Below are 24,293 nucleotides of genomic sequence, written 5' to 3'. Positions count from 1 at the left end.
TACAGACCTCAGTTCCCACACTCCTTTCTGACTTGCCACCATCGCAATTCCTGTGTATTCCTTATGCTCAATGGGACCCCAGTTTTTGTTTAACCCTTCTACTTACATGAGTCCTGGTTCCACATTTCCCTTCTATTCATTAGGGTCCCAGTTCTTGTGCACTCAGTTCCTGAAATCCCCTCGAGTTGCCCAACATTCTGGGAAGACAATCACAACTCTTCTCACGACCCATTCAGTGAATCACTTCACATTTTCCGGAGTTCCAGCCCCGTTACACTCTCAGTGAAATAACTTCCCCTGAATTATTTCACCCATTACTCTTGAATCAGAGTCGTTTGGTTTTGATACCACTGTTAACGGAAACAGATCCACTTTTATCTACTCTATATTACTTTAAATACCTCAGTTAAATTTTCCATAAAGTAAACAAAATGCTAGGTGTTACTGCAATGCGGGTTCATCTTTTCTTTTTCCCATCTCTTTAAGTTACTTGATATTCTACTTCATTTCTGAGACACCACTCCAAGCATAGACTGTCAGATTATCCCGTTCTTACTCAGAACCAAAATCATGAAGGATCAACTTTATTCGCCATATACAGTTACATGTATTAGGAATTTGTTGTGGTGCGTTGAAGCAACATGAAATTAAAAACAAGAACATTCAACAACTATAGAGAATAACTAACTATATAAAGTTAGAGGTTAAGGCGAAGATATGGAATAAAATGTGCATATATACATAAATACTGGCATGTATTTACAATGTAAACAGCATTATAATAGCATTTTAAAGTTTTCCAAGGAAATGCAGTGACTGAGGTAACAGATAAAGGGGGTGGGGCGAACCTAACTAGAACCAGGGAAGAAACTTTTAAGGTGGCAAGAAATTTTGTTTTGTTATAAAAGCACTATAGTGCTTTCTAGAAGAGAGCTTTTGGAAAAGGCAGTTTGCTGGGTAGGTATGTTTTAAACAATTGTTAGGAACAGGGTGACAGTGAATGAAAGGAAGAGATAATAAAACAGGTAAACAAAAACCTGGTCAAAGAGAGAGTCAGAGGCTAGGACCAGCAACTCATATCTCCCTCCTGTCTCCATCCGCCCCCCCCCCCCCCCACTTACTTCACTAGGTTTTCAGGGAAATTGCAGACATTTTTGCTTTAATAGCCCTATGACATTTTCCAGAAGGGAGCCTTTGTAAAAGGTAGTTTGCCGAGTTGGTAAAGTCCACAATGATTTCTCCTCCCGCTTCTTTGGCCTGGACACGTACAAGTCCTGCAGTGATGGTAGACTGTAGCTAATTACCTTTTCTGTTATTCTGATAGCTCACTGTAGTTTTTGTACATTGTGAGGTATTTCTGTATTTTCATATATTATTCTGCACTTACATCATCTCAATGAATGCACATCCTGCAACAAGCAAAATATCAAAATGCGCATCTCCGTAAACAGGCAAAAGTGGAAGCAGCAGTGATCAGCACTTTTAAAATGAATGCAATTATTTCACAGTATTATTACTTATATTCATCACTGCATGCTTATTCAGGTGGTAGTAAACTGTGAACTAGTGGAGACTCAGTGCCCTCTAGTGATTGCTGTAAGATTGGACTATTCCTGCAATTGCTTCCCTGTCTTTGGAGCACTTCAAGAATTAAGTTGCATTTATATGTCTCTGTCTCTGGATTTAGCTGGGTATTTGCCGATTCAACACAAGAATGCTTCGGATGTAATTATTAATCTCTGAGTTTGCTGTAACTTACAACTGAAGTATTTTCTTTTTATAAAGAATGGACAGTTTATTGTAAATATTCCAATATTCTGTCAAATCTGTGGAATTATGAAAAGTCAGACACACTTACCATGAACTCTGAATGTGTTCTGAACTTGTTTGATGATATAAAGAATTTTCAAAACCTCTGCTCTTGGGCCCAAATGTGTACGACCTTACTTCTCCTGGGAACAAAGTTACAAAGTATTTCTCAACTAAAGCTTAACACGCTGCTATTCATCTTAATTTTAATATCTTTGCCTGTTTTCAAATCTCTCCAAGGCCTCACTGTTCCCTATCCTTGTAATCTCTTTCAGAACTACAAACATCCAAGAGACTAGTTTTATTTGTCACACGTACATCGAAGTATACAGGGAAATGCATCATTTGTGTAAAAGCAAATCAGCATTCGATTAGCCTCCAAGTGTTGCCACATTTCCAAAGATCAAACCATAGCTCAGAGTCCTGCACCACAGATTTTTCCTGTGATTTCACGTACACAGTAGTCTTGACCTTAGGCAGAGATTCCAATCCAATAACTCAGCACCCTCAAAACTTCGCTGTCGATTGTCAGATGCTCTAGATTTATGGATGCTATTCCTGTGGAGTGTATGTTAGTGGAGTCTTCTGCACACTGCTGTTGTAGCTTGTGGTTATTTGAGTTGCTGTTGCACTCCTGTCAGCTTGATCCAGGCTGGCCATTCTCCTTTGACCTCTATTATTAACAAGGCACTTTTGCCGACAGAACTGTCAATCACTGGATGTTTTTTGTTTTTCACATCATTCTCCGTAAACTCTGGACTGTTGTGCGTGAAAGTCCCCAGAGGTCAGCAGTTTCTAAGATAATCAAACCACCCCATCTAGCACAAACAATCATTCCATGGTCATAATCACATTTCTTCCCCTTTCTGATGTTTGGTCTGTACAACCACCGAACCTCTTGAACCATGTCTGCATGCTTTTATGCATTGAGTTGCTGCCACATTATTGACTGATTAGGTATTTGTATTAACAAGCTGTACAGGTGTACCTAATAAAGTAGCCACTGAGTGTATATTGCATTGAGTTCAATAGAATGGAATACCTACAAAAGAGTGCAAACATCAGCCACACGAATTCTGTGCTGGTGACCAAAGATGAATTTCTTCTCCAATAAGTTTTAAAATTATTGAAGCCACTATCTGAAATAATAAATGTAGTGCACATGCCTTTTCTGAATTGTTGTCCAATTTAACTTTAATTAGTTACATCCATCAATTTCCATCCCATCAACAGTCAACTTGAAGAAATACTTACCGAGTTCATCGACAAAAAAGTGTGTTGCCCCAATGGAAGTATCGTGATGTGATGAAGCATCGTGCCTTGGACTGACACTTGGACACCCTACACTGCCCCAGTGCAATGAACCAGAATGGTTCTGCATTCGCCCACTATCCTGTGAGCTGTGAATAAAGAAAACCGTGAGCAAATCCATCTACATTTATCCAGACTTTTCTAGTACTGTATATAACATAGACAAAATCTGAAGTACAAAGGTTAAAGTTGTAAAGGGTCACATAGGACAGGATTTCTTTTTAAACTGTTTTTGTTTGTTATATATTCTTGCCCAAGATCTTTTCTCTGTAGAATGGAAACATTCAATTAAACCCAGCATAGGCTGATAAAAGCAATTCAAAGCACATAAAGCGTTGACGCAGAATATGTTGGTTCATGCTGTATTCTTTTTTTGAACAGGCATCCAACCTACTTCTCTTATTGGACTTCAGTATGTCTTTCTATTCCTGCCTCCTTCATAGACCTTACAAAGTTCAAGTTCTCCCTGCAATAGAGAGTTCCACATTCCTGCCACTCTCCGACATACAAGAAAATGAATCTCAAGATAGTATACGGTGACATATACATACTTTGATAATAAATTTACTTTCAACTTCAAACAATTTTCTACAAAGTTAGTTATTTTTATTAACTAGGCTTTATTCATATTTCAGACATTTCATCCCCCCAACAACCAGCCCTTATAAATTGCTTTGTCATAATTGAAGTAATCTGTTAGTCCATCTTGCAATCTTTTCTAAATCCCTTCCATTCTCTACATACATTCCTGTCAAGTCATTTGGTGTCAGAAGTTCCATGTAACAGCTTTCAAGCCTTAAGACTAAGAATGAAAGTGCAAATTTTGAAATACATGCATTTTATGCATGAGACTTACTCATTAAAAGATGACAGTCTCATGGAGGTTAAGAAGGTAAATGTAGGAAAATACATTTTTATCAAATTATGTCAACTTGAACATCTACAGAATATCTTTTATTATCTATCAATATTATTTTATGTGCTGTGTGTGATATACTGTATATATTTTGTTTTGCAACTTGTCCCAGAGGAACATTGTTTCGCTTAGCTTTACACAAGTGCACGGCTGAATGACTAAATACTTGAACTTGAGGTAAAACCATGAGTAAATCCATCTACCTATCCTGGAAAATAAAGGATCAAGAGAGAAAGGAAAATAATTATTTCACCTAGTGGTTGTCCGAAATTCTCCACTAAAGAGGCCTTTCTCTTTCCTTCTGATCATATTTGCAAGATGGTGCTGGTGAAACACGACGATGTTCTGCAGGGTTCATACAATACTTCTGAACACACCTCTTATGAATTACTCTTACTGCAATCTCCAGCATATAATTTCCCTTTGAGCAATGAATTTTTAAATTGACTTAATGAACTATAGACTTCACAACCTTCAGAAGATCAGCAGACTTTTCTCAAGCAAGCAGGTACAGCACTTTAAATGGACAAAAGTTCATTGCCATGCCTGAAAGCGAGGCAAAGGGGGAGGGGGCTCCAACCAGGCTGAAACATTGAGAAATGAGAACCTCCCCCTCCCCCACCAAGCACCTTGTAAGCAAACTTGCAGTAACTGGAGGACAAAATTGAGGACCTGAAGGCAAGATTGCTGTATTGGAGGGAAATGAGAGATTGTTGTATTCCATGTGTAATTGAGACATGGCTTATTCCCAGCATGCCAGATACGGCAATCAGACCTGAAGGCTTCTTGAATCACAGTATACACCAAACTGCTGATTCGAAAAAGGCAAAAAGTGGCGGTGTGTGTTTCATGATAAAACTCCCAGTGGTGCTCTGATGTGGCAGTTTTGTCAAACTTGTGTTCCCCCAACCTTCGACACCCAATGGTCAAATACCATCTGTTCTATTTACCTAGGTAGTTTGTCTCCATAATCATGACCGCAGCTTACATATCATCAGTAGCCGACTATAATCAAGCACTTGAGATATTGCATGAAGTCATCTTCAAAGTAAACAGTCCATCCTGACTCATTTCAAATCATAGTCGGGGACATCAACCAGGCTTGTTTAAAGAAAACCCTGTCCAGTTACCAGCAGCATATAACCTGTAGCGCCAGAGGACCCCACACACTAGACCACTATTGTACTAAAATAAGGAATGCCTACTGTTCTATGCCCAGACTGAATTTTGGAAAATCTGATCACTTGGCTGTCCTTCATCTACCTACATACATACATACAGAGGCTAAAGAGCAAAGCTCTGGAGGTTAGGACAACAAAGAGAAGTTCTGAAGGAGGGTCTCAGCCTGAAACATCAACTGCTTACTCTTTTCAATAGATACTACCTGGCTTGCTGAGTTCCTCCAGCATTTTGTATGTGATGCTTTATTAAAACAGCAGTAGACAAGCGTGCCCCACAAAATCATTCAGTCTTCTCCTACCAGAAGCCCTGGATGAACCATGAGATCCACAATCTACTGAGGGTCAGGTCAGAGGCATTCAAGTCCAGAGACCAAGAGAGTTACAAGAGACCCAAGTACGATCTCTGGAAAGCCATCTCACGGGCAAAGTGGCAATTCCAGACTAAACTTGAATTAACAAAGGATGCTTGACAGTTGTGGCAGGGCTTGAATGCCATCACCTCTTATAAAGTAAAATCAAGCAACACAGGTGACAACTGGGTTTCACTTCCAGATGAGTTCGATGCCTTTCTATGCTCGATTTGTCAAAACATGGAGAAACCATCAAGAACTTCTACAGCCCCCAGTGATCCTGTGATTTCAGTCTCTGAGGCCAACATGCGTGCAGCCTTTGAGAGAGTGAGCCAACGAAACGCATCCGGCCCAGGTAGGGTACCTGGCGAAGTACTAAGACCTGTGCTGATCAACTGACTGCAGTGTTCACTGAGCTCTTCAACTTTTTGCTTCCGCAGTCTGAGGTAACAACCTATGTCAAGCAGATTTCAAATATAAGAAGAACCTAGTAATCTCCCTCAATGACTATCACCTAGTAGCACTAACATCCACAGTGATGAAATGTTTTGAGAGGATGGTAATAAAACTTATCACTGCTGCCTGAGAAGTGACTCAGATCCGCTCCAATGTGCCTACCAAAACAAAAAACCACAGCAGATGCCATCTCATTGGTTCTTCAATCAATCCTGGAACACCTGGACAGCAAAGATGCATACATCTGTTTGCTCTTTATCAAGTACAGCTCAGCATTCAATACGCTCAAAACTAATCAACAAGTTTCAAGACCCTGGCCTCAATATTTCTATATGCAACTGGATCCTTGATTTCCTCACTTGCAGACCCAGTCAGTTCGGATTGGCAACGGCATCTCCTCCATGACCTCCATCAGCACAGATGCACCACACGTCTGTGCTTAGATCCCTGCTCTACTCATTTTACACACGACTGAGTAGGTAAGCACAGCTCCAATGCCACATTCAAGTTTGCTCATGACACCACTGTCACAGGCTGAATCAAAGGTGGTGACAAATCAACATATTGGGGGGGGAGATTGAAAATCTGGCAGAGCTGATCCACAACAACCTCTCACTCAATGTCAACAAAATCAAGGAGGTGATTACTGATTTCAGGAAGAGGGTACCAGATATCCTTGAGCTAATCTTCAACAGAGGATTGGAGTGTTAGTAACTTCAAATTCTCTGATGCTAACATTTTGGAGGACCTGTTCTGTGCCCAGCATATGTGCAATTATGAAGAAACCACAGCAGTGCCTCTACTTTCTTAGAAGATTGCAAAGATTTGGCATGACGTCTAAAACTTTGGTAAATTTCTGTAGATGTGTATATTGACTGCACCACAGCCTGATATGGAAACACCAATGCCCTTGAACAGAAAATCTGACAAAAAGTAGTGGATATGGCCTGGTCCATCAGGGGCAAAGCCCTCCCCACCTTTAAGCACATCTAAAACAAAGCAATGTTGTAGGAAAGCAGCATCTATCATTAAGGAGCCCACCACATTGGTCATGCTCTCTTCTTGCTACTACTATCAGGAAGAAGGTACAGGAGCCTCAGGACTCACATCACCAGCTTTATGAATAGTTACTACCCCTCAACAATCAGGCTCTTGAATCAAAGGGGATAAAATTCACTCAACTTCACTTGCTCCATCATTGAAATGTTCCCTCAAATTATGGACACAGTCTCAAGGTCTTTTCATCTCATGTTCTCAATATTTATTGTTTATTCATTATTATGATTTCTTTTTGTATTTGCATAGTTTGTTATCTTTTGAACACAAGCTGGATGCTCAAGGTGGTGCTATTATAGTTATTATTCTATTATGGATTTATGGAGTATGCTCACAAGAAAATGGATCTAAGGGTCGAACAGTATATGGTGACATATATGTACTTTGATAATAAACCTACTTTGAACATAGAATTTTGAACTTCGAACTATGAAGGTCCTGTAAATTACAACTCTTCAAATATAATCTAAGTACTTCTGAAATCTGGTAAAGACTTCTTCTATTACCACACTTCTGGCAGAGGGTTGTAACCCTTGTTACTCAAAGTTCAAAGTAAATACATTATCAAACACAGTGTATCTCCAGTACCTACTAAAGTGGCCACTGAGTACATGTTCTTGGTCTTCTGCTGTTGTAGCCCACCCACTTCAAGGTTTGAAGTGTTGTGTATTCAGATACTCTTCCACATAGCACTGTTGTAACAGGGGGTTATTTCAGTTACTGTTGCTTCCTGTCAGCTTGAACCAGTCTGGCCTTTCTCCTCTGAACTCCCTCATTAACAAGGTGATTTCACCAACAGAACTGCCATTCTCTGTAAATTCTAGAGACTGTTGTGCATGAAAGACCCAGGAGATCAGCAGTTTCTGAGATAATCAAACTACCCCATCTGGCACCAACAATCATTCCACAGACAAAGCCAATTTGATCACATTTCTTTCACATTCTGATGTTTGGCCCCTGAACAACAACAGAACCTCTTGACCAAGTCTATAAGCTTTTCTGCATTGAGTTGCTGCCATATGAGTAACCACTGGGTGTATGACATGATGTACTATCCCAAGATTCATTTTCTTACAGGTTTTTACAAAAGGAATAAAGAAGTACAGTCGTCCCTCCTTATCCGCGGATTCCATATGCCTGGATTCAACCAACCGCGGATCGGGAAAATCAGGAAGTATTCTCTCCAGCATTCATTGCTTGAGCATGTACAGACTATTTTTTCTTGACATTATTCCCTAAACAATACAGTATAACAACTATTTACATAGCATTTAAATTGTATTAGGTATTATAAGTAATCTATAAATGACTTAAAAGTACAGGCAGTCACTGGGTTATGAATGAGTTCAGTTCCTGAGTCCGTCTTTAAGTCGGATTTGAAGTCGGAACAGGTACATCCGGTATTATTTAGCATCAGTTAGTCAAACGTTTTTCTTAGTATATAGTACATATTTTACCTTTTTATGCATATAAAACACTTAAGAAACATATGTATTTCAATAATTTAACCACTTCATTAGTAATATTTGTAGCTTTCATTGGGCAGGGCCTTTCACATGCTCCATTAAAATTGTTCTGATCGTTGACCGACTGCAGCCTAACGCTTTTCCAATGACCAATGGCGTTTCACCTCTTTCCGATCGCTTTATTACTTCCACCTTATTTTCAATTGCGATCGTGATTATTTTCATGAACAGAAACACTGCGGATTCAGAGCTATGCCGCCAGGTCCTAACGTCCACCGCACGGAACCATTAAATAATGTCCGGGGTTCCGCTGGGTCCTAAAGACCACCATACTGATACATGTTAAATAAGGGACTCGAGCATCCGCGAATTTTGGTATCTACGGGGGGGTCCCAGAACCAATCCCCCGCGGATAAGGAGGGCTGAATGTACAAAGAATCCACAAAATATCACACATAAAATAGGTGGCAATCTTCTGCAATATCTCTTCAGTGTGGATTATAAAGCAATAAATTGGAATTGCACTGTAATGCTTCCAGAAGGGATAGTGGGAAAGCAGCAAGGACTTCACTTCTGTCTCAAGACAATGAACATTAACTGGACAAGGGGTGTGGTTCACCAGTGGGTGGGGAGCTTGAAATCTAAGAATGTCTTCATTCTGTGGATTTCTTACCTGCCTTAGACATCCCACACCCCCAAATGCCTTCATTCCTACTTAGAACATGCATTCGTTCACGTATATCTAGTCTTTGGTAAAGTATTGAGGATCATCTTCTCCAAGGATTGTCAACTTGTCTAGTGGAGAGGCTCGTGCATTCCTGAGATCCTGAAAGTGATGCTGCCTAGAGTTTAGCCATCTGACGCTTAGCTCCTGGTCAGGTCACACGTGGCGGTAAGGTCAAATGGGAGGTTCCAGACAAAGAGCGATCCAACCAAGACCACAATGTTGGAGCTGGTGGAAGATGATGACACTTCACAACAGCAATGAAAGCAGAAAAAGGCTGCAGCAGTGAAGGGTCCTCAGTTATATTGCAATCCATGCCTCTGGACCCAGACCCCGATCTGTTAAGGACCATGTGGCAGCTACCCATGCATCAGCCTCCTTACATTAAACAAAGTCCCACATCAGTGTTCTTCATTAAGGAATCCACCCTAACATCCTCGATTATGATCCATGGTGACCATCAAGTGACAAAGGGGGCAAATTGTGCTCTACTGCCATCTGAAAAGCCACCAATAATTCAGAATCAAAATCAGATTTAGTGTCACTGGTATACTGTATGTCGTGAAATTTGTTGTTTTACAGCAACAATACACTGCAATACAAAACAATAAAAAACTATTTCACAATAAATATATATAAAAAAGAAAATTAAATTATTTGTGCAAAAAAGTGAGGAAGAAAATACTGAGATGAGACTATAAGACCATAAGACATAGGAGCAGTAGGCCATTCAGCCCAACAAGTCTGCTCTACCATTCAATCATGGGCTGATCCAATTCTTCCAGTCATCCCTACTCCCCTGCCTTCTCCCCGCACCCTTTGGTGCCCTGGCTGATCAAGAACCTATCTATCTCTGTCTTAAATACACTCAATGACTTGGTCTCCACAGCCGCTCGTGGCAACAAGTTCCACAGATTTACCACCCTCTGACTAAAGTAATTTCTCTGCATCTCAGTTCTAAATAGACATCCTTCAATCCTGAAGTTATGCCCTCTTGTTCTAGACTTCCCTACCATGGGAAATAACTTTGCCAAATCTAATCTGTTCAGGACTTTAATATTTGGAATGTTTCTATGAGATTCTCCCTCATTCTGCTGAACTTCAGGCAATACAGCCCAAGAGCTGCCAGATGTTCCTCATACAGTAACCCTTTCAGTTCTGGAATCATTCTCGTGAATCTTTTCTGAACCCTCTCCAATGTCAGTATATCCTTTCTAAAATAAGGAGCCCAGAACTGCACATGATACTCCACGTGTGGTCACACGAGTGCCTTATAGAGGCTCAAAATTACATCCCTGCTCTTATATTCTATACCTCTAGAAATGAATGCCAACATTGCATTGCTTTCTTCACCACCAACTCAACCTGGAGGTTAACCTTTAGGGTATCCTGCACAAGTTCTCCCCAGTCTCTGCACTTTGAATTCTCTCCCCATCTAAATAATAGTCTGCCCATTTATTTCTTCCAACAAAGTGCATGACCATACACTTTCCAACATTGTATTTCATTTGCCACTTCTTTGCCCATTCCCCCTAAACTATCCAAGTCTCTCTGCGGGCTCTCTGTTTCCTCAACACTACCTGCTCCTCCACCTATCTTGGTATCATTGGCAAATATAGTCACAAGTCCATTAATCCCATAGTCCAAATCATTGACATATATTGTAAAAAGTAGCAGTCCCAACACTAACCCTATGGAACTCCACTGGTAACTGGCAGCCACCCAGAATAGGATCCCTTTATTCCCACTTTCTGTTTTCTGCCGATCAGCCAATGCACCACCCATGCTAGTAACTTCCCTGTAATTCCATGGGCTCTTAACTTGCTAAACAGCCACATGTGCGGTACCTTGTCAAAGGCCTTCTGAAAATCCAAGTACACCACATTTACTGCATTTCCTTTGTCTACCCCGCTTGTAATTTCCTCAAAGAATTGCAAAAGGTTTGTCAGGCAGGATTTTCCTTTCAAGAAACCATGCTGACTTTGGCCTATCTTGTCATGTGCCTTCAGGTACTCCATAATCTCATCCTCAACAATCAATTCCAACAACTTCCCAACTACTGATGTCAGGCTAACAGGTCTATAATTTTCTTTCTACTGCCTCCCACCCTTCTCAAATAGCAGAGTAACATTTGCAATTTTCCAGTCATCCAGTACAATGCCAGAATCTATCGTGAAAGATAAATGTTAATGCCTCTGCTCTCCAGGTACTTCCTTCAGAACCCGAGGGTGCATTCCATCAGGTCCAGGAGATTTATCCACCCTCAGACCATTAAGCTTCCTGAGCACCTTCTCAGTCATAATTTTCACTGCACAAACTTCACTTCCCTGGCACTACTGAATGTCTGGTGTACTGCAGATGTCTTCCACTGTGATGACTGATGCAAAATTCGCATTCAGTTCCTCCGCCATCTCTAAGTTTCTCATTACAATATCTCCAGTGTTATTTTCTACTGGTCCCGTATCTACCCTCAACCCTCTTTTACCCTTTACTGTTTATACTTAAAAAAGCTTTTAGTATCTTCAAAAGATGGCGTTCATGGGTTCATTGTCCATTCAGAAATCTGATGGTGGAGGAGAAGGAGAAACTTCAATGTTTCTGAAACATTGAGTGTATGTCTTCGGACTCCTATACCTCCTCCTTAATGGTAGCAATGAGAAGAGGGCATATCCTGGATGATCGGGGGGGGGGCGTCCTTAATGATGAATGAAACCTTTTTGAGGAATCATCTTTTGAAGATATCCTCGATGCTGGGGAAGCTAGTGACCCTGATGGAGCTGGCTCAGTTTACAGCTTTCTGCCAATTTTTCTGATCCTGTGCAATGGCCCCTCCATACTCGGCAGTAATGCAATCAGTTAGAATGCTCTCCTCAGGACATCAGCAGAAATTTGCAAGTATCTTTGGTAACTCCTTATGAAATACAACCACTGTGGTGTCTTCTTTGTAACTACATCAATATGTAAGGTCCAGGATAGATCTTCAGAAATGTCGACACCTAAGAACTTGAAATTGCTCACCCTTTTCACTTCTGATCCATCAAAGAGGACTGATGAGTGTTCCTGAAGTCCATAATCAATTCCTTGATCTTACTGACATTGAGTGCAAGGCTGTTGCTGCAACATCACTTGACCAGCTGATCTATTTTACTCCTCTGAGCCATCTGAAATTCTGCCAATAAAAGTTGTGTCATCAGCAAAGCTATAGATGGTATTTGAGCTGTTCCAAGCCACACAATCCTGGGTATAAAGCAACATTCCCTCCAATTTATTTTATAACTACATGGACCAACCATTGCTCCGAACAGGAATTTATTTATTTAATTCACAGTTTGGAAAATGAGCAGCACTTTAAATGTCTTCTTTTGTACTATGCATACTGTGAATATGTCAAATGAAAATTGAAAAATCACATACTTTTGATTTTATTTAATTGGAAAGAAATGAAATACAGTACAAAGAAAATCTTTCATGATTTGTAAACCTTTTCTTGTCTGTCTTTATTACAAAGCCATTGTCTATGAATTCTGTCCACATTAATTTTGCATCCAGATTAAAGACAAATCTTAATTCTGTTACGAATGTGCCACAACTCTGAGGGGCCGAAGGGTACAAAGTCGCCCCCTCCTTTTTGAGAATCGCAAGATCGCTATTAATTTGGGTCTGGGACCCAGGAAATGAGAGAGAATCCACAAGGTTTGGAATGTGTCCTGGCCTCCGAAAGGCGGAACCATTGATAACGGCTATTGTCTCTTGGAGACGGAATTGTGTATTGAGTACTGTACTATTCATTGAAGCCCCTCAGGGGATGACCAGAGTGGGCTGGTTGAGGGGTTGCATCATCCCAACCTGACTGACATCTGAGAGTGAGTAAGGACAAAAGAGGGTCTGGGGAACAACCCCTTTAAACGCACCAGGAGAAACGCTAGAAATGCATTTCTCATTTTCTCACGGCTAGAAATGCCGTGACAGTGTTTAATAGCGACAGCCGGTGGGGGGCTCGTGTGCGTCCTTCCCTTGCCTGGGATTGGCGGGCTCACCACGGAAAAACAGCTTAGCTAAAGGAGAGGCCACAAGTGAACGGCCACACCAACGAGACTCTGATGGATCGAAATCATAAAAGGAAAGCCAGCAGGTTTCTCAAAATCTCTCTCTCTCTCTCCAACCATTGCAAATCCAGCGGTCCCCAAAGGCTGCAGCCTGCATGAACTGAGTGACTTTTATATTTCCATCGGACAATACATTATCCCCTAGACAACGATAGAGCTTATTTCTTATTGATTATTATTACACCAGCACTTTTAGATTTAGTATTGATGACTTATATTATCTGTATATTTGCATTGACATTATTTTTGTGTATTTTTACTAATAAATACTGTTAAAAATAGTACCATCAGACTTCAACGGACCTCTCTATCTTTGCTGGTAAGTGACCCAGTTACGGGGTTCATAACAATTCTCATTAAGGGTTACGGGGAAAAAGCAAGTAGGTGGAGATGAGACAGATCAGCCATGACCTTATTGAATGGCAGAGCAGGCTCGACAGGCCAGATAGCCTACTCCTGCTTCTATTTCTGAAGTTCTTCTGTTCTCATCATCCAAAGGTTTCACTTTTAGTCTGCTTCTGGATTTACTTTTTATTGCATTCATAAGACTGAATCCGTGTTCGCAGCCAGCACTAGAAGCTTGAAATGTTCTAACCACATTTCTACTATTTTTTTGTTTCTAAGTACATAGTTCAACACATCAGTGAGCATCTCAATTTTCTCAGAAACAACAAATTTGAAATCACAGTATTTCTGCACTATTTTTGAGCCAACACTTTTGTCATAATTCATAATAGTAGATGAGTATTATTTTGTCAGTTGTACAACATCCTCTTTTCCAAATTCAAAATTGGTTGCATTTGCAATAGCAACAGGGTCAAAAGCTTACCATTCTCTTAACCCATCATAAGGAAATTTATAATCCAAATGATCACATATACATTGAATAAATCAAATAATAGGTGCAGTATGTACATCAGAACTTATAGATGCAAGCAGATATTTCAGTTAGTCACTCCAATAAACAGAATCACTGAGATACTGTGACCGTAACTTGTTAACTTTTTCTTTTGCATACTGCAGTGCTTCAATTGTATTCAAACAGATTTTCTAAAGGAATTTACAAAGAGATGCCAAATCTAGAACATTGCTAAAGACAGTAAGTGCTATTTGATATCATGGATTGGTCAAAATCTTCAGACAGTAGTTGTTAATTAAATTATTGCATCCATTTACTTGCTCTTTGCAATACCAATCAAAACTTTGCAATTCCTCATTTAAGCAGTAGTAGTAAAATGTCTTGACAGCCATCTTACCTTCTTTGGTGGTGTAAATGACATAAGATCGCATTCTGTGATATTAGCTAATTCTTCCAGCTTTCTTAATCGACGACTCGCTGAACATTGTTTGTAGCAGTGTTTCCATGACCTGCATAATTGACACTTTTCCCCCGTGCGTCATCTAATCCCAGGTCTTTTCCGTGTGCAGTGCAACATTGCTCAGGTAGATGCCTTATTTCTCAAAGAATTGTTGCCACACCATTATTCTTTCCAAACATAACATTTGCCCTGTCTGATGTAAACATCACCAATTTTTGAATATTAGGATCACTGATGATATCTTTTTTAAATTGCTTCAACAATTGTGCTACTGTCCATATAGTTAGTTTCAAAGTACCCACAGAATCTCATAGGAAGTTTCATTTTCCAGTCGAAACTTAAAATAACTTAACATTTTCTGTACAGAAATGTCTGCACTTTTGTCAGCATTTATCAGATTTCTGCAATTCTCCCATTATCCGTTTCTGAAACACAAAACGAATGCTCTCAACAAATTCAAATGCATAGATCTTGCTGTGCCACCCCTCTGGTAAATTTACATATTTGGCCACATGTGCATGAATTTCTTGCATGGAATACATATAAGCATTAATTTTAATTATTAAGATAATATCAATAAGAATTAATTTTAATTAAGATAATATTATCAATTATTTTAACTCTGACCACATCAGAGTTAGACTTCTTTCGCACACCTTGTTTCATGTTGCTTCACACTCTTGGGAGTTTCAGTTAACACACGCAAAATTCCACATATATTCTGATTGCATAATTTGGTAACTGCATCTATATGAATCCACCGGCTATCATTTTAATATAACTTAACTTCTTCCCATTTTTTTCACCACTGAACTCGCCCCCCAACTTTTGCTTCCACACAAATGGTGCAAACAACATCGCCAGTATCGTGATATGTAAAAGTATTGACAAACACATCAGAATATAGAATTTTTCATATCAAACAAACACAAACCACAATTCACAACACAAATTAACGGTGTCAGGCAGTCAAAACAACTGACAGCCACAATGGAAAAAGTAAAATATTTCATTAGATGGCATCAGTGTACAGCAGACCAGCGGTTATTAACAACAAGCTACCGACCTATTCTGTGTTTATTGTTATAGTTTGTAAAAGTGTTGTAATGTGAGACTCTGATAATATAAATACAATGAAGCTCTAAAATGTTTCAAAGTAAAGGTTATGATACATTTAACATTATATAAAAGAAAATTCCAGTTGCACAGTAACAAAGGGTATTCACGCGGGAGCATTTCAGTTACTGTGCAGCCACGTACCCACACAGCTTAGAGAGAACAGTTGTGTAGAGAGTAGAGCAGTGAGTTAAGCACACATCCTTGAGGTGCACCAACTTTGATTGCCAGTGAGGAGGAGATGTTATTTTCAATCTGCGTGGACTATCGTCTCCCATTTAGGAAGTCAAAGATCCAGTTGCAGAGTGAGGTACAGAGGCCCAGGTTTTGAAGCTTATTCATTAAAACAGAGGGTATGATTGTGTTGAACGCTGACTTGTAGTCAATAAACAGCTGCATGATATTGGCATTGCTATTATCCACGTGATCCAAGGCCAAGTTAAATTGTCATTCAACCATACACGTGTATACAGCTAAACGAAACAGCAAACAGCATTCCTCCAAGGCCAAGATGCAAAGCACTAACTTACAATAACACACAGCACACATGGTTACAATTACACATACAGTCACAAAATAATATTAACACAAGTCTCCGAGTGGCATAGCCTGAAGTTTGATGGTGATGGGGATGTTGTTCTGGAGCCATGTTTCTGCAAGAACAAGTATGCAGCAGTTCCTCATCTAGAACTAGTTCAACAGCAGATGCAGGTAAATTAGCTTGTCTCAGCTGTCAGCTGTAGCTTGTCTTCCTGGAAGCAAACACTGACAGGAGGAGCCATCCCCACACCAGCAGAGATTCCATTGTGCATGCTGTTCCTGTTCTCTCCTGCACCGCCTATGGCACTTCCTCCCCTGGGTGTCCGTAAAAGTGATACTGTGGCATGAGAGCCTGTTACACACAACAACCAAGGTCATGCAGCTCCCCCATCGTCGGTCTCAGCAATGAATCAATTCTTCCAGTATTTTGTATTAGCAATGTCTAACAGGGTCTTGCAATCGTAAGAAAAATGTTTCAGACACACATTTGCACCATTTTTTGGACCCAGAGAGGCCACTACGACCAAGTATGCTGCCGTCTTTCTGGAAGTCTTTTTTTAGACTCTATTAGGAGAACATCATACTCAACTCAAGTGATCACACTACCACTACTACTACTGCTACTACGGTACTGAAATGTGCACCAGCAAGCTGTCCTGTAAGTATTTTACCTTATGGCCATAAGGAACTAAAACACTGAATAAAAACAGAAAGGAAAAATGCACACCCTTTAACTTTAAAAAAGTTTTATTTCTCCCATCTCAGATCAGCAATTTATTTTGCACTGACCAATTTAACCTGTCTGCATGAGACTGCTAGTCTGTCAAACCTGAATCACTGCATCCCAGTTTTTCAGTAATCCTAATCAAGGGTGATATAACTGCCTTTTAATGCAGCACAAACATTATTCCTTTGGAGAATCCATCATTTTAAATTAAGTCATTATATGGATAAAATTATCTCTGCAATGAAAGGTCTTTGATAAATTGAGTGGCTGGACCAGAATGAAAGCATATGACTTTACACAGCAGATGATTTATCTCCTAGTTATGCAAACTATTTCCCTTCCTTACAGTTCACAAGGCAAGAATGTTACTGAATACCCCCCACTTAACATGGTTGAGTGCAGCTTCAAAGACATGCAAGCAATTTGACAGTTTAAGGACAAAGACTGCTTGATCAGCAGCCCATAAACACAAGAGTTTCTGTAGATGCTGTAAATCCAACACAAAGGTTGTTCATTGGTGACATAGCATGAAGTTTAAAAAGAGCTTGAGAACATTACGGCTTTTTCCTCAGTGAGTGGCCATCAGTGCAGAACCAATAAAAAGAAAGAAGGTGTAAACAGAGTATGTTAGTACATAAATAGTGCACTGAGAATGGATCCGAAGAGTATCATGCTCTTTGTGTGAGAAGTGGGAAATTTGGGAGATCTTCAGTCTCCCTAATAACTACATCTGCACGAAGTGCACCAAACTGCAGCTCCTTGGAGACTGTGTTAAGGAACTGGAGCTGCAGCTCAGTGACCTTCGGCTCATACAGGAGAATGAGAAGGGCATAATTAGGAGCTACCCCCTAAGTTGCAGGAGGTAGGTTCCTTGGTGACTGTCAGGAAAGAGAAAGGCAATAGGCAGCTAGTGCGTCGTACCCTGTAGTCGTTCCCCACAATATTAAACATATTGATTTGGACACTATTGGGGGTGGGACAACCACCAGGGGGAAGTTGCAGTGACCAGGTCTCTGGCAGAGTCTAGCTCTGTTGCTCAGAAGGAAAGGGGAGGGAGGAAATAGGGGATTCCATGACTAGAGGAGCAGAAAGCAGAGTCTTGAAAGAGACACCTGGATTATATGTTGCCTCCCAGGTGCAAGGATCAAGGGATGTCTTGAATCAGTTACACAGCATTCTAAAAGGGGAGAGTGAGCAGCCAAAAGTCGTGGTACATATTGTTTCTAACAACACAAGCAAGAAAAGAAAGGACTCCTGAAGGGACAATATAGGGAGTTAGGCAGAAAGCTGAAAAGCAGGATCTCCAAGATAGCAATCTCTGAATTGCTATCAATTCACTGTGCCACGTGCCAGTGGGGGGAGGGGGGTAAGAATAGGATGAATGCGTGGCTGAAGAATTGGTACGGGGGTAGGATTTCAGATTTCTGGATCATTGGGATCTCTTCTAGGGAAGTATGATCAGTACAAAAAAGACAGATTACACCTGAACACAAGGGGGACCAATATCCTTACAGGCAGGTTTATTAGAGCTGTTGGGAGAGTTTAAACAATTTCATATGGGGGTGGAAATCAGAGTGATAGGCTGAAGATGGGGCAGTTAATATACAGCTAGACGCAGAGTGTAGTAAGATTGAGGAAGGACAGGCAGATGACAGGATAAAATTGCAGTCAGTGGGATGAGATAAAGTGTAACAGGGGGCCAACATCAAAAAGGGTAGTAAATATAGGATGGAAGGTGTTATATTTGAATGCACACAGTATATGGAATAAGGCAGATAATCTTGTAGCTCAGTTAAGAGACTAGCAGGTATGATGTTGTAGGCATCTCCAAGTCATGGCTGAAAGATAATCATAGTTGGGAGCTTAAAAGGACAGAGAGGTAGGCAGATGGGCATGGGAAGTCAAATGAAAATCAAAATGAAATCAAATCCTTAGGAAGAAGTGATCGGAAGATGTAGAATCCTTGTGGGTAGAGATTAGAAACCACAAGGGTGATAAAAAACATTGGGTGATATATACAAGCCTCCAAACAGTAGCCAGAATTCGGGCTACAAATTACAAAGAGAGACAATGTTGCGATAATCATAGGGATTTCAATATGCAAGCAGATTAGGAAAATCCAATTGGTGCTGGATCCCAAGAGAGGGAATTTGCAGAATGCCCATGAAATGACTTTTCAGAGCAGCTTGTGGTTGAGCTCACTAGAGCAATGGCATTTCTGGTTTGAGTATTATGCAATGACCCAGGTTTGATTAAGGAGCTTCACATAAAGGAACCCTTAGGAGGAAGTTGTCATAATATGATAGAATTCACCCAGCAGTTTGAGAAGAAGTTAAAATCAAATAGATCAGTATTATAGTGGAGTAAAGAGAATTATAGAGGCATGAGAGAGGAGATGGTCAAGTTGATTGGAAGAGGTCAACAGCAGGGATGCTTGGTCTGGTGCGTAATGTCAGGATTGGTCTCCTTTCGGATTAACAGGGTCACGGCATGAACGTTCCTGACTCGACCCCTAATGCTCACACACTTAGATCAACTGCCCTAGCACTCTGCCATGCACCTGCAGAATACTGTGCACCTGTGTGGGGCAGATCAGCTCATGCAAAAAAAATAGACCCATTGCTTAACGAAGCCTGCTGAATAATCACGGGCACATTGCGCCCCACACCCACTAACATCATTTACAGACTTGCAGGCATTGCTCCCCCAAAGATCCTAAGACACACTACAACAAAAATTGAAAAAGGTAAACAGAACTCGGATCCATGGCATCCACTACATCATCATGTGTCAGTATCCAACTGCCTAAAATCAAGGAAAAGCTTTGCTACAGTCGAGGAACAACAGTACAGAACATCCCCCCAAACATACAGGATTGACCCCTGGCAACAAACAGAAGCCAGAACCCCGCCAAACAATACAGTGCAAGACCCCACAGAAATGTTGCCAGACGGGGCACAGCTTGACAGACGGAAGTGGTGCTCTCTCAACAGAGCAAGAGCAGGAGTTTGTAGGACAGGAGACAATACAGGGAAGTGGGTTTTAAAGACCAGCGAATCCTGTGAGTGTGGCGAAAGGGTGCAAAACATTGCACACATTCTGCACAACTGCCCACTCTCACCTGATTTAGCTGACACTGACCTGTTCAACATCAACCAAACAACACTAGAGTGGCTGGCTGGCTGGTGTGACAAGCTATGATGACCACCAGCAGGTACGATGGCAGAACAGCAATGGCTGGTGCTTCAATGGGGAAAATGCAGAAGTCACAGGAAAGATACATCCCAAAAATGAAGAAGTATTCTAAACAGAGGATGAGGCAACTGTGGCTGACAAGGGAAGTCAAAGATAACATAAAAGCAAAAGAAAAGACACATAATATAGCAAAAATTAGTGGGAAGGTAAAGATTGGGAAGCTTTTAAAAATAACAGGCAAGTAAAAAAGCTAATAAGAGGGAAAAGATGAAATATGAAGGTAAGCTAGCTAATAATATAAAAAAGGTTACAAAAAGTTTTTGAGTATATAAAGAGTAAAAGAAAGGCAAGAGTGGATGGATGTTGGACCACTAGAAAATTAAGCTGGAGAGATAGTAATTGGGGAGGGACAAAGAAATGGCAGTAGAACTTAACAAGTATTTTGTGGAAGACACTAGCAGAATGCAAGAGTGTCAGGGGGCAAAAAGTAAGTGTCGTTGTTATCATTAAGGAGAAGATGTAGTGCCCTAACTGGGTGGCGATGGAGCTGAGCTCCACTAAAGAATTATCTATCTCTGTACTTCTTGGCTCTGCACTCCCTAGTAGTCTGCCCAGATCAATAGCTAATCCTCTTGTTAGACACACTTTGCGTATATGGGCTCAGATCAGGAAATGCTATGGTTTCCAGGGGTTTTCCGTTTCCAGCCCTATTGCTCATAATCACCTTTTTTTACCTACTACATATGATTCAGCATTCCAGGTTTGGTATAGGAAGGGCATTAGACATTTTGAAGATCTTTTCATTGATAATCGCTTCGCTTCTTTTCAGCAGCTCTCTGTTAAGTTCAATCTGCCCAATGCTCATTTTCTCAGATATCTCCAAATCCGACACTTTATTGCTCCTTTAATTCCTAACTTCCCTGAAATGCCTGCGAAAAATGCTATGGACCTATTTCTTTCCATGAATCAACTAGGTAAAGGCTTAATATCAATCATCCGAGAGAAACTAGCGGCCTTATGAGGGGCCCCCATGGATAAAATCAAAATGGCCTGGGAGCAGGATTTAAATATCTCCTTATCTGAGGAGAGCTGGGATTCAGTTCTCAAATCGGTTAACTCAACCTCTCTTTGTGCTCGCCACTGCCTTTTACAGTTTAAGATTGTTCATAGAGCCCATATGTCTAAATCTAAACTATCTCAATTCTACCCTAGCGTTAGTCCGCTCTGTGATAAATGCAAGAGGGGCGTGGCCTCTCTCATCCATATGTACTGGTTCTGTCCTAGCTTGGAGAAATTCTGGAAAGATGACTTCACTACGTTATCGTGTATTCTGAATCAGCACCTAGAACCAAACCCCTTAATTGCTCTGTTTGGTTTTTGGGGCGAGACAGATTTATGTCTGGGTCTGACCAAATGCCGAATATTATCCTTTGCCTCTCTCCTGGCTAGACGCTTGATCCTCCTCAGATGGAGAGATGCTGCCCCGCCCACTCATGCTCAATGGCTTAACGACATCATGGCCTGTTTGGACCTCGAAAAAATTCATTATTCAGTTCTCAATTCAGATCTAAAGTTCCATAAGGTCTGGGGACCTTTTATCGAGTACTTTCATAACCTTCCTCTTGACTAGGGTTTTTTTTCTTTTTGGTCCCTTGCTTTCTGCTCCTTTTTTTTTCTGGTAGAAGGCATTATTATCCTCTGTTGCTGAGTGTATTCACAGTCTGGGAGCTTGGCTGCCCTGACTTATTCTCTCTATATTGTGTTGTGGTTGGTCTGGAGTTGTTGTTTTTTCTTCTGTTGTGGGGCTTGGGGAGGACACTAAGCTTACTTGTCTTTAATTTAGGTGCTTTTTTTTTGCTTAATTCTCTTCCTTTGTAGCATATTGTTATTGTATGTTTAATTTTGCACTGTTTTAATGTTCCTCATTGGGATTTGGGGTTTTTAATTTGTAAAATGTTTTGAAAAACTAATAATAAAAATAAAAAACAATTAAGGAGAAGATGTTTTGGGAAGTTGGAAAGTTTTAAGGTAGATAAGTCACCTGGACCACATGAACTATACCTCAAGTGTTCTGAAAGAAGTAGTTAAAGAGATTATGGAGGCATTAACAATAATCTTGCAAGAATCACTAGATTCTGGAATGGTTCTGGGGAGGACTGGAAAATTGCAAATGTCACTCCACTTTTTAAGTCGATAAGGAGGCAGAAGAAAGGAAAATACATGCCAGTTAGCCTGACTTCAATGGTTGGAAAGATGTTGGAGTCTATTATTAAGCATGAGATTTTCAAGCGCTTGGAAGCACATGATAAAATAGGCCAGAGACTGCATGATTTTGTAAAGGGGAAATCTTGCCTTACAAAACATTGGAATTCTTTGAAGAAATAACAGGCAGGATAGTCAGAGGAGTCAGTGGATGTCGATTATTTGAATTTTCAGAGGGCCTTTGACAAAGTAGTGCACATGAGATTGTTTATCAAAACAAAAGCCCATGGTATTATGGGAAAGGTATTAGCATGGATAGAAGACTGCCTGACTGGCAGAAGGCAAATACTAGGAATAAAGGATTGGCTACTGGTGACTAGTGCTGTGTTGCAGGAGTCAGCATTGGGATGGTTTCTTTTCACATTGTTTGTCAATGATTTTGATGAAGGAAGTGATGCCATTGTGGCCACATTGGCCGACGATATGAAGATAGGTGGAAAGACAGGTAGTGTTGAGGAAACAGGGTGCCTGCAAATGGATTTAGACAGATTGGGGGAATGGGCAAAAAAGTGACAGATGGAATATAATGCAGGAAGTGCATGTTCATGCACTTTGGCAGAAGGAATAAAGGTGTGGACAGTTTTGTAAATGGGGAGAACATTTTTTTAAAATAGAGGGTGCCAAGGGTCTTGGGAGTCCTTGTGTAGGATTCCCTAAAGGTTAACTTGCAGGTTGACTGCAATGGTAGGGAAGACAAATGCAATGTTAACATTAGTTTTGAGATAAGTAGAATACAAAAGCAAGGATGTCATGCTGTGGCTTTATAAGGCATTGGTCACTCCGTACTTGGGAGTACTTCAAGAAAGGGTATGCTGGCATTGGAGAGAGTCCAGAGGAGGTTAACCAGAATGATCCTACCAATGAGAGGATTAACATATGGAAGTGCATTTGATGGCTCTGAGCCTGTACTCACAAAGCTTCATAGAATAAGGGGGCATCTCACTGAAACCGATCTAATATTGAACAGTCTGGATAGAGTGGATGTTTCCAGTAGTGGAGGAGACTTAGACCACAAGGTCCAGCCTCAGACTGGACTGAAGGACATCCATCTCAAACAGAGATGAAGAATAATCTCTTCAGCCAGAGGGTGGTGAATTTGTGGAAATCTTTCCCACAGATGTTTGTGCAGGCCAGGTATATTTAAGGCAAAGGTTGACAGATTCTCGATTTATCAGGTCATCAAAGGTTACGGGGAGAAGGCAGGAGAACGTGTTTGAGAGGGATAATAAATCAGCCATGATAGAACGGTGGAGCAGACTCAATGTCCATAATGACCTAATTCTGTTCTGAAATCTTATGGTCTTAAAATGCTGAAGGAACTCAGCAGATCAAGCAGCATCTATGGAGAGTAACAGTTGTCATTTTGGCCTGAGTCCCTTCATCAAGACTGGAAAGGAAGAGAGAAGAAGGTGGTGGGGGTAGAAAAGGAAGGAGTAGAAGCTAACAGGAGATAGAGGAGACTAGGTAAGAGGGAAGGTAGGTGGGTGGGGAAGGGGGGGATGAAGTGAGAAGCTGGGAGGTGATAGGTGAAAGGGCTAAAGAAGGAATTTGATAGGAGAGTGAGCCATGGGAGAAAGGGAAGGAAGAGGGGCACTAGATAGAGGTGATAGGAAGGCGAGGAGAAGAAAAGGGGCAGGAGGGGAGCCAGAATGGAGAACAGAAAAAGAAAGAAGGGGCAGATATCACCAGAAGTTAGAGAAATTGATGTTCATGCCATCAGATTGGAGGCTGCCCAGATGAAATCTGAAGTGGTGCTCCT

At 40.8% G+C, this 24,293-nt stretch overlaps 1 protein-coding gene across 1 annotated transcript in view; it reads right to left on the bottom strand.

Annotated features, from left to right (window-relative positions):
* LOC132400772 (pecanex-like protein 1) overlaps positions 1-24,293 on the bottom strand; it is a 232,878-nt gene that overhangs the window by 181,619 nt on the left and 26,966 nt on the right. Inside the window, exons 8-9 of the mRNA XM_059982121.1 lie at positions 3,064-3,209; positions 1,859-1,952 (exon numbers count right to left, since the gene is read on the bottom strand). Coding sequence (XP_059838104.1) covers positions 1,859-1,952; positions 3,064-3,209 — 240 coding nt within the window. The remainder of the gene's footprint in view (positions 1-1,858; positions 1,953-3,063; positions 3,210-24,293) is intronic.

This window comes from Hypanus sabinus, chromosome 10, assembly GCF_030144855.1.
Source record: "Hypanus sabinus isolate sHypSab1 chromosome 10, sHypSab1.hap1, whole genome shotgun sequence".
In the NCBI taxonomy this organism is placed as follows: domain Eukaryota; kingdom Metazoa; phylum Chordata; class Chondrichthyes; order Myliobatiformes; family Dasyatidae; genus Hypanus; species Hypanus sabinus.
This window is presented reverse-complemented; position numbering and strand designations above follow the sequence as displayed.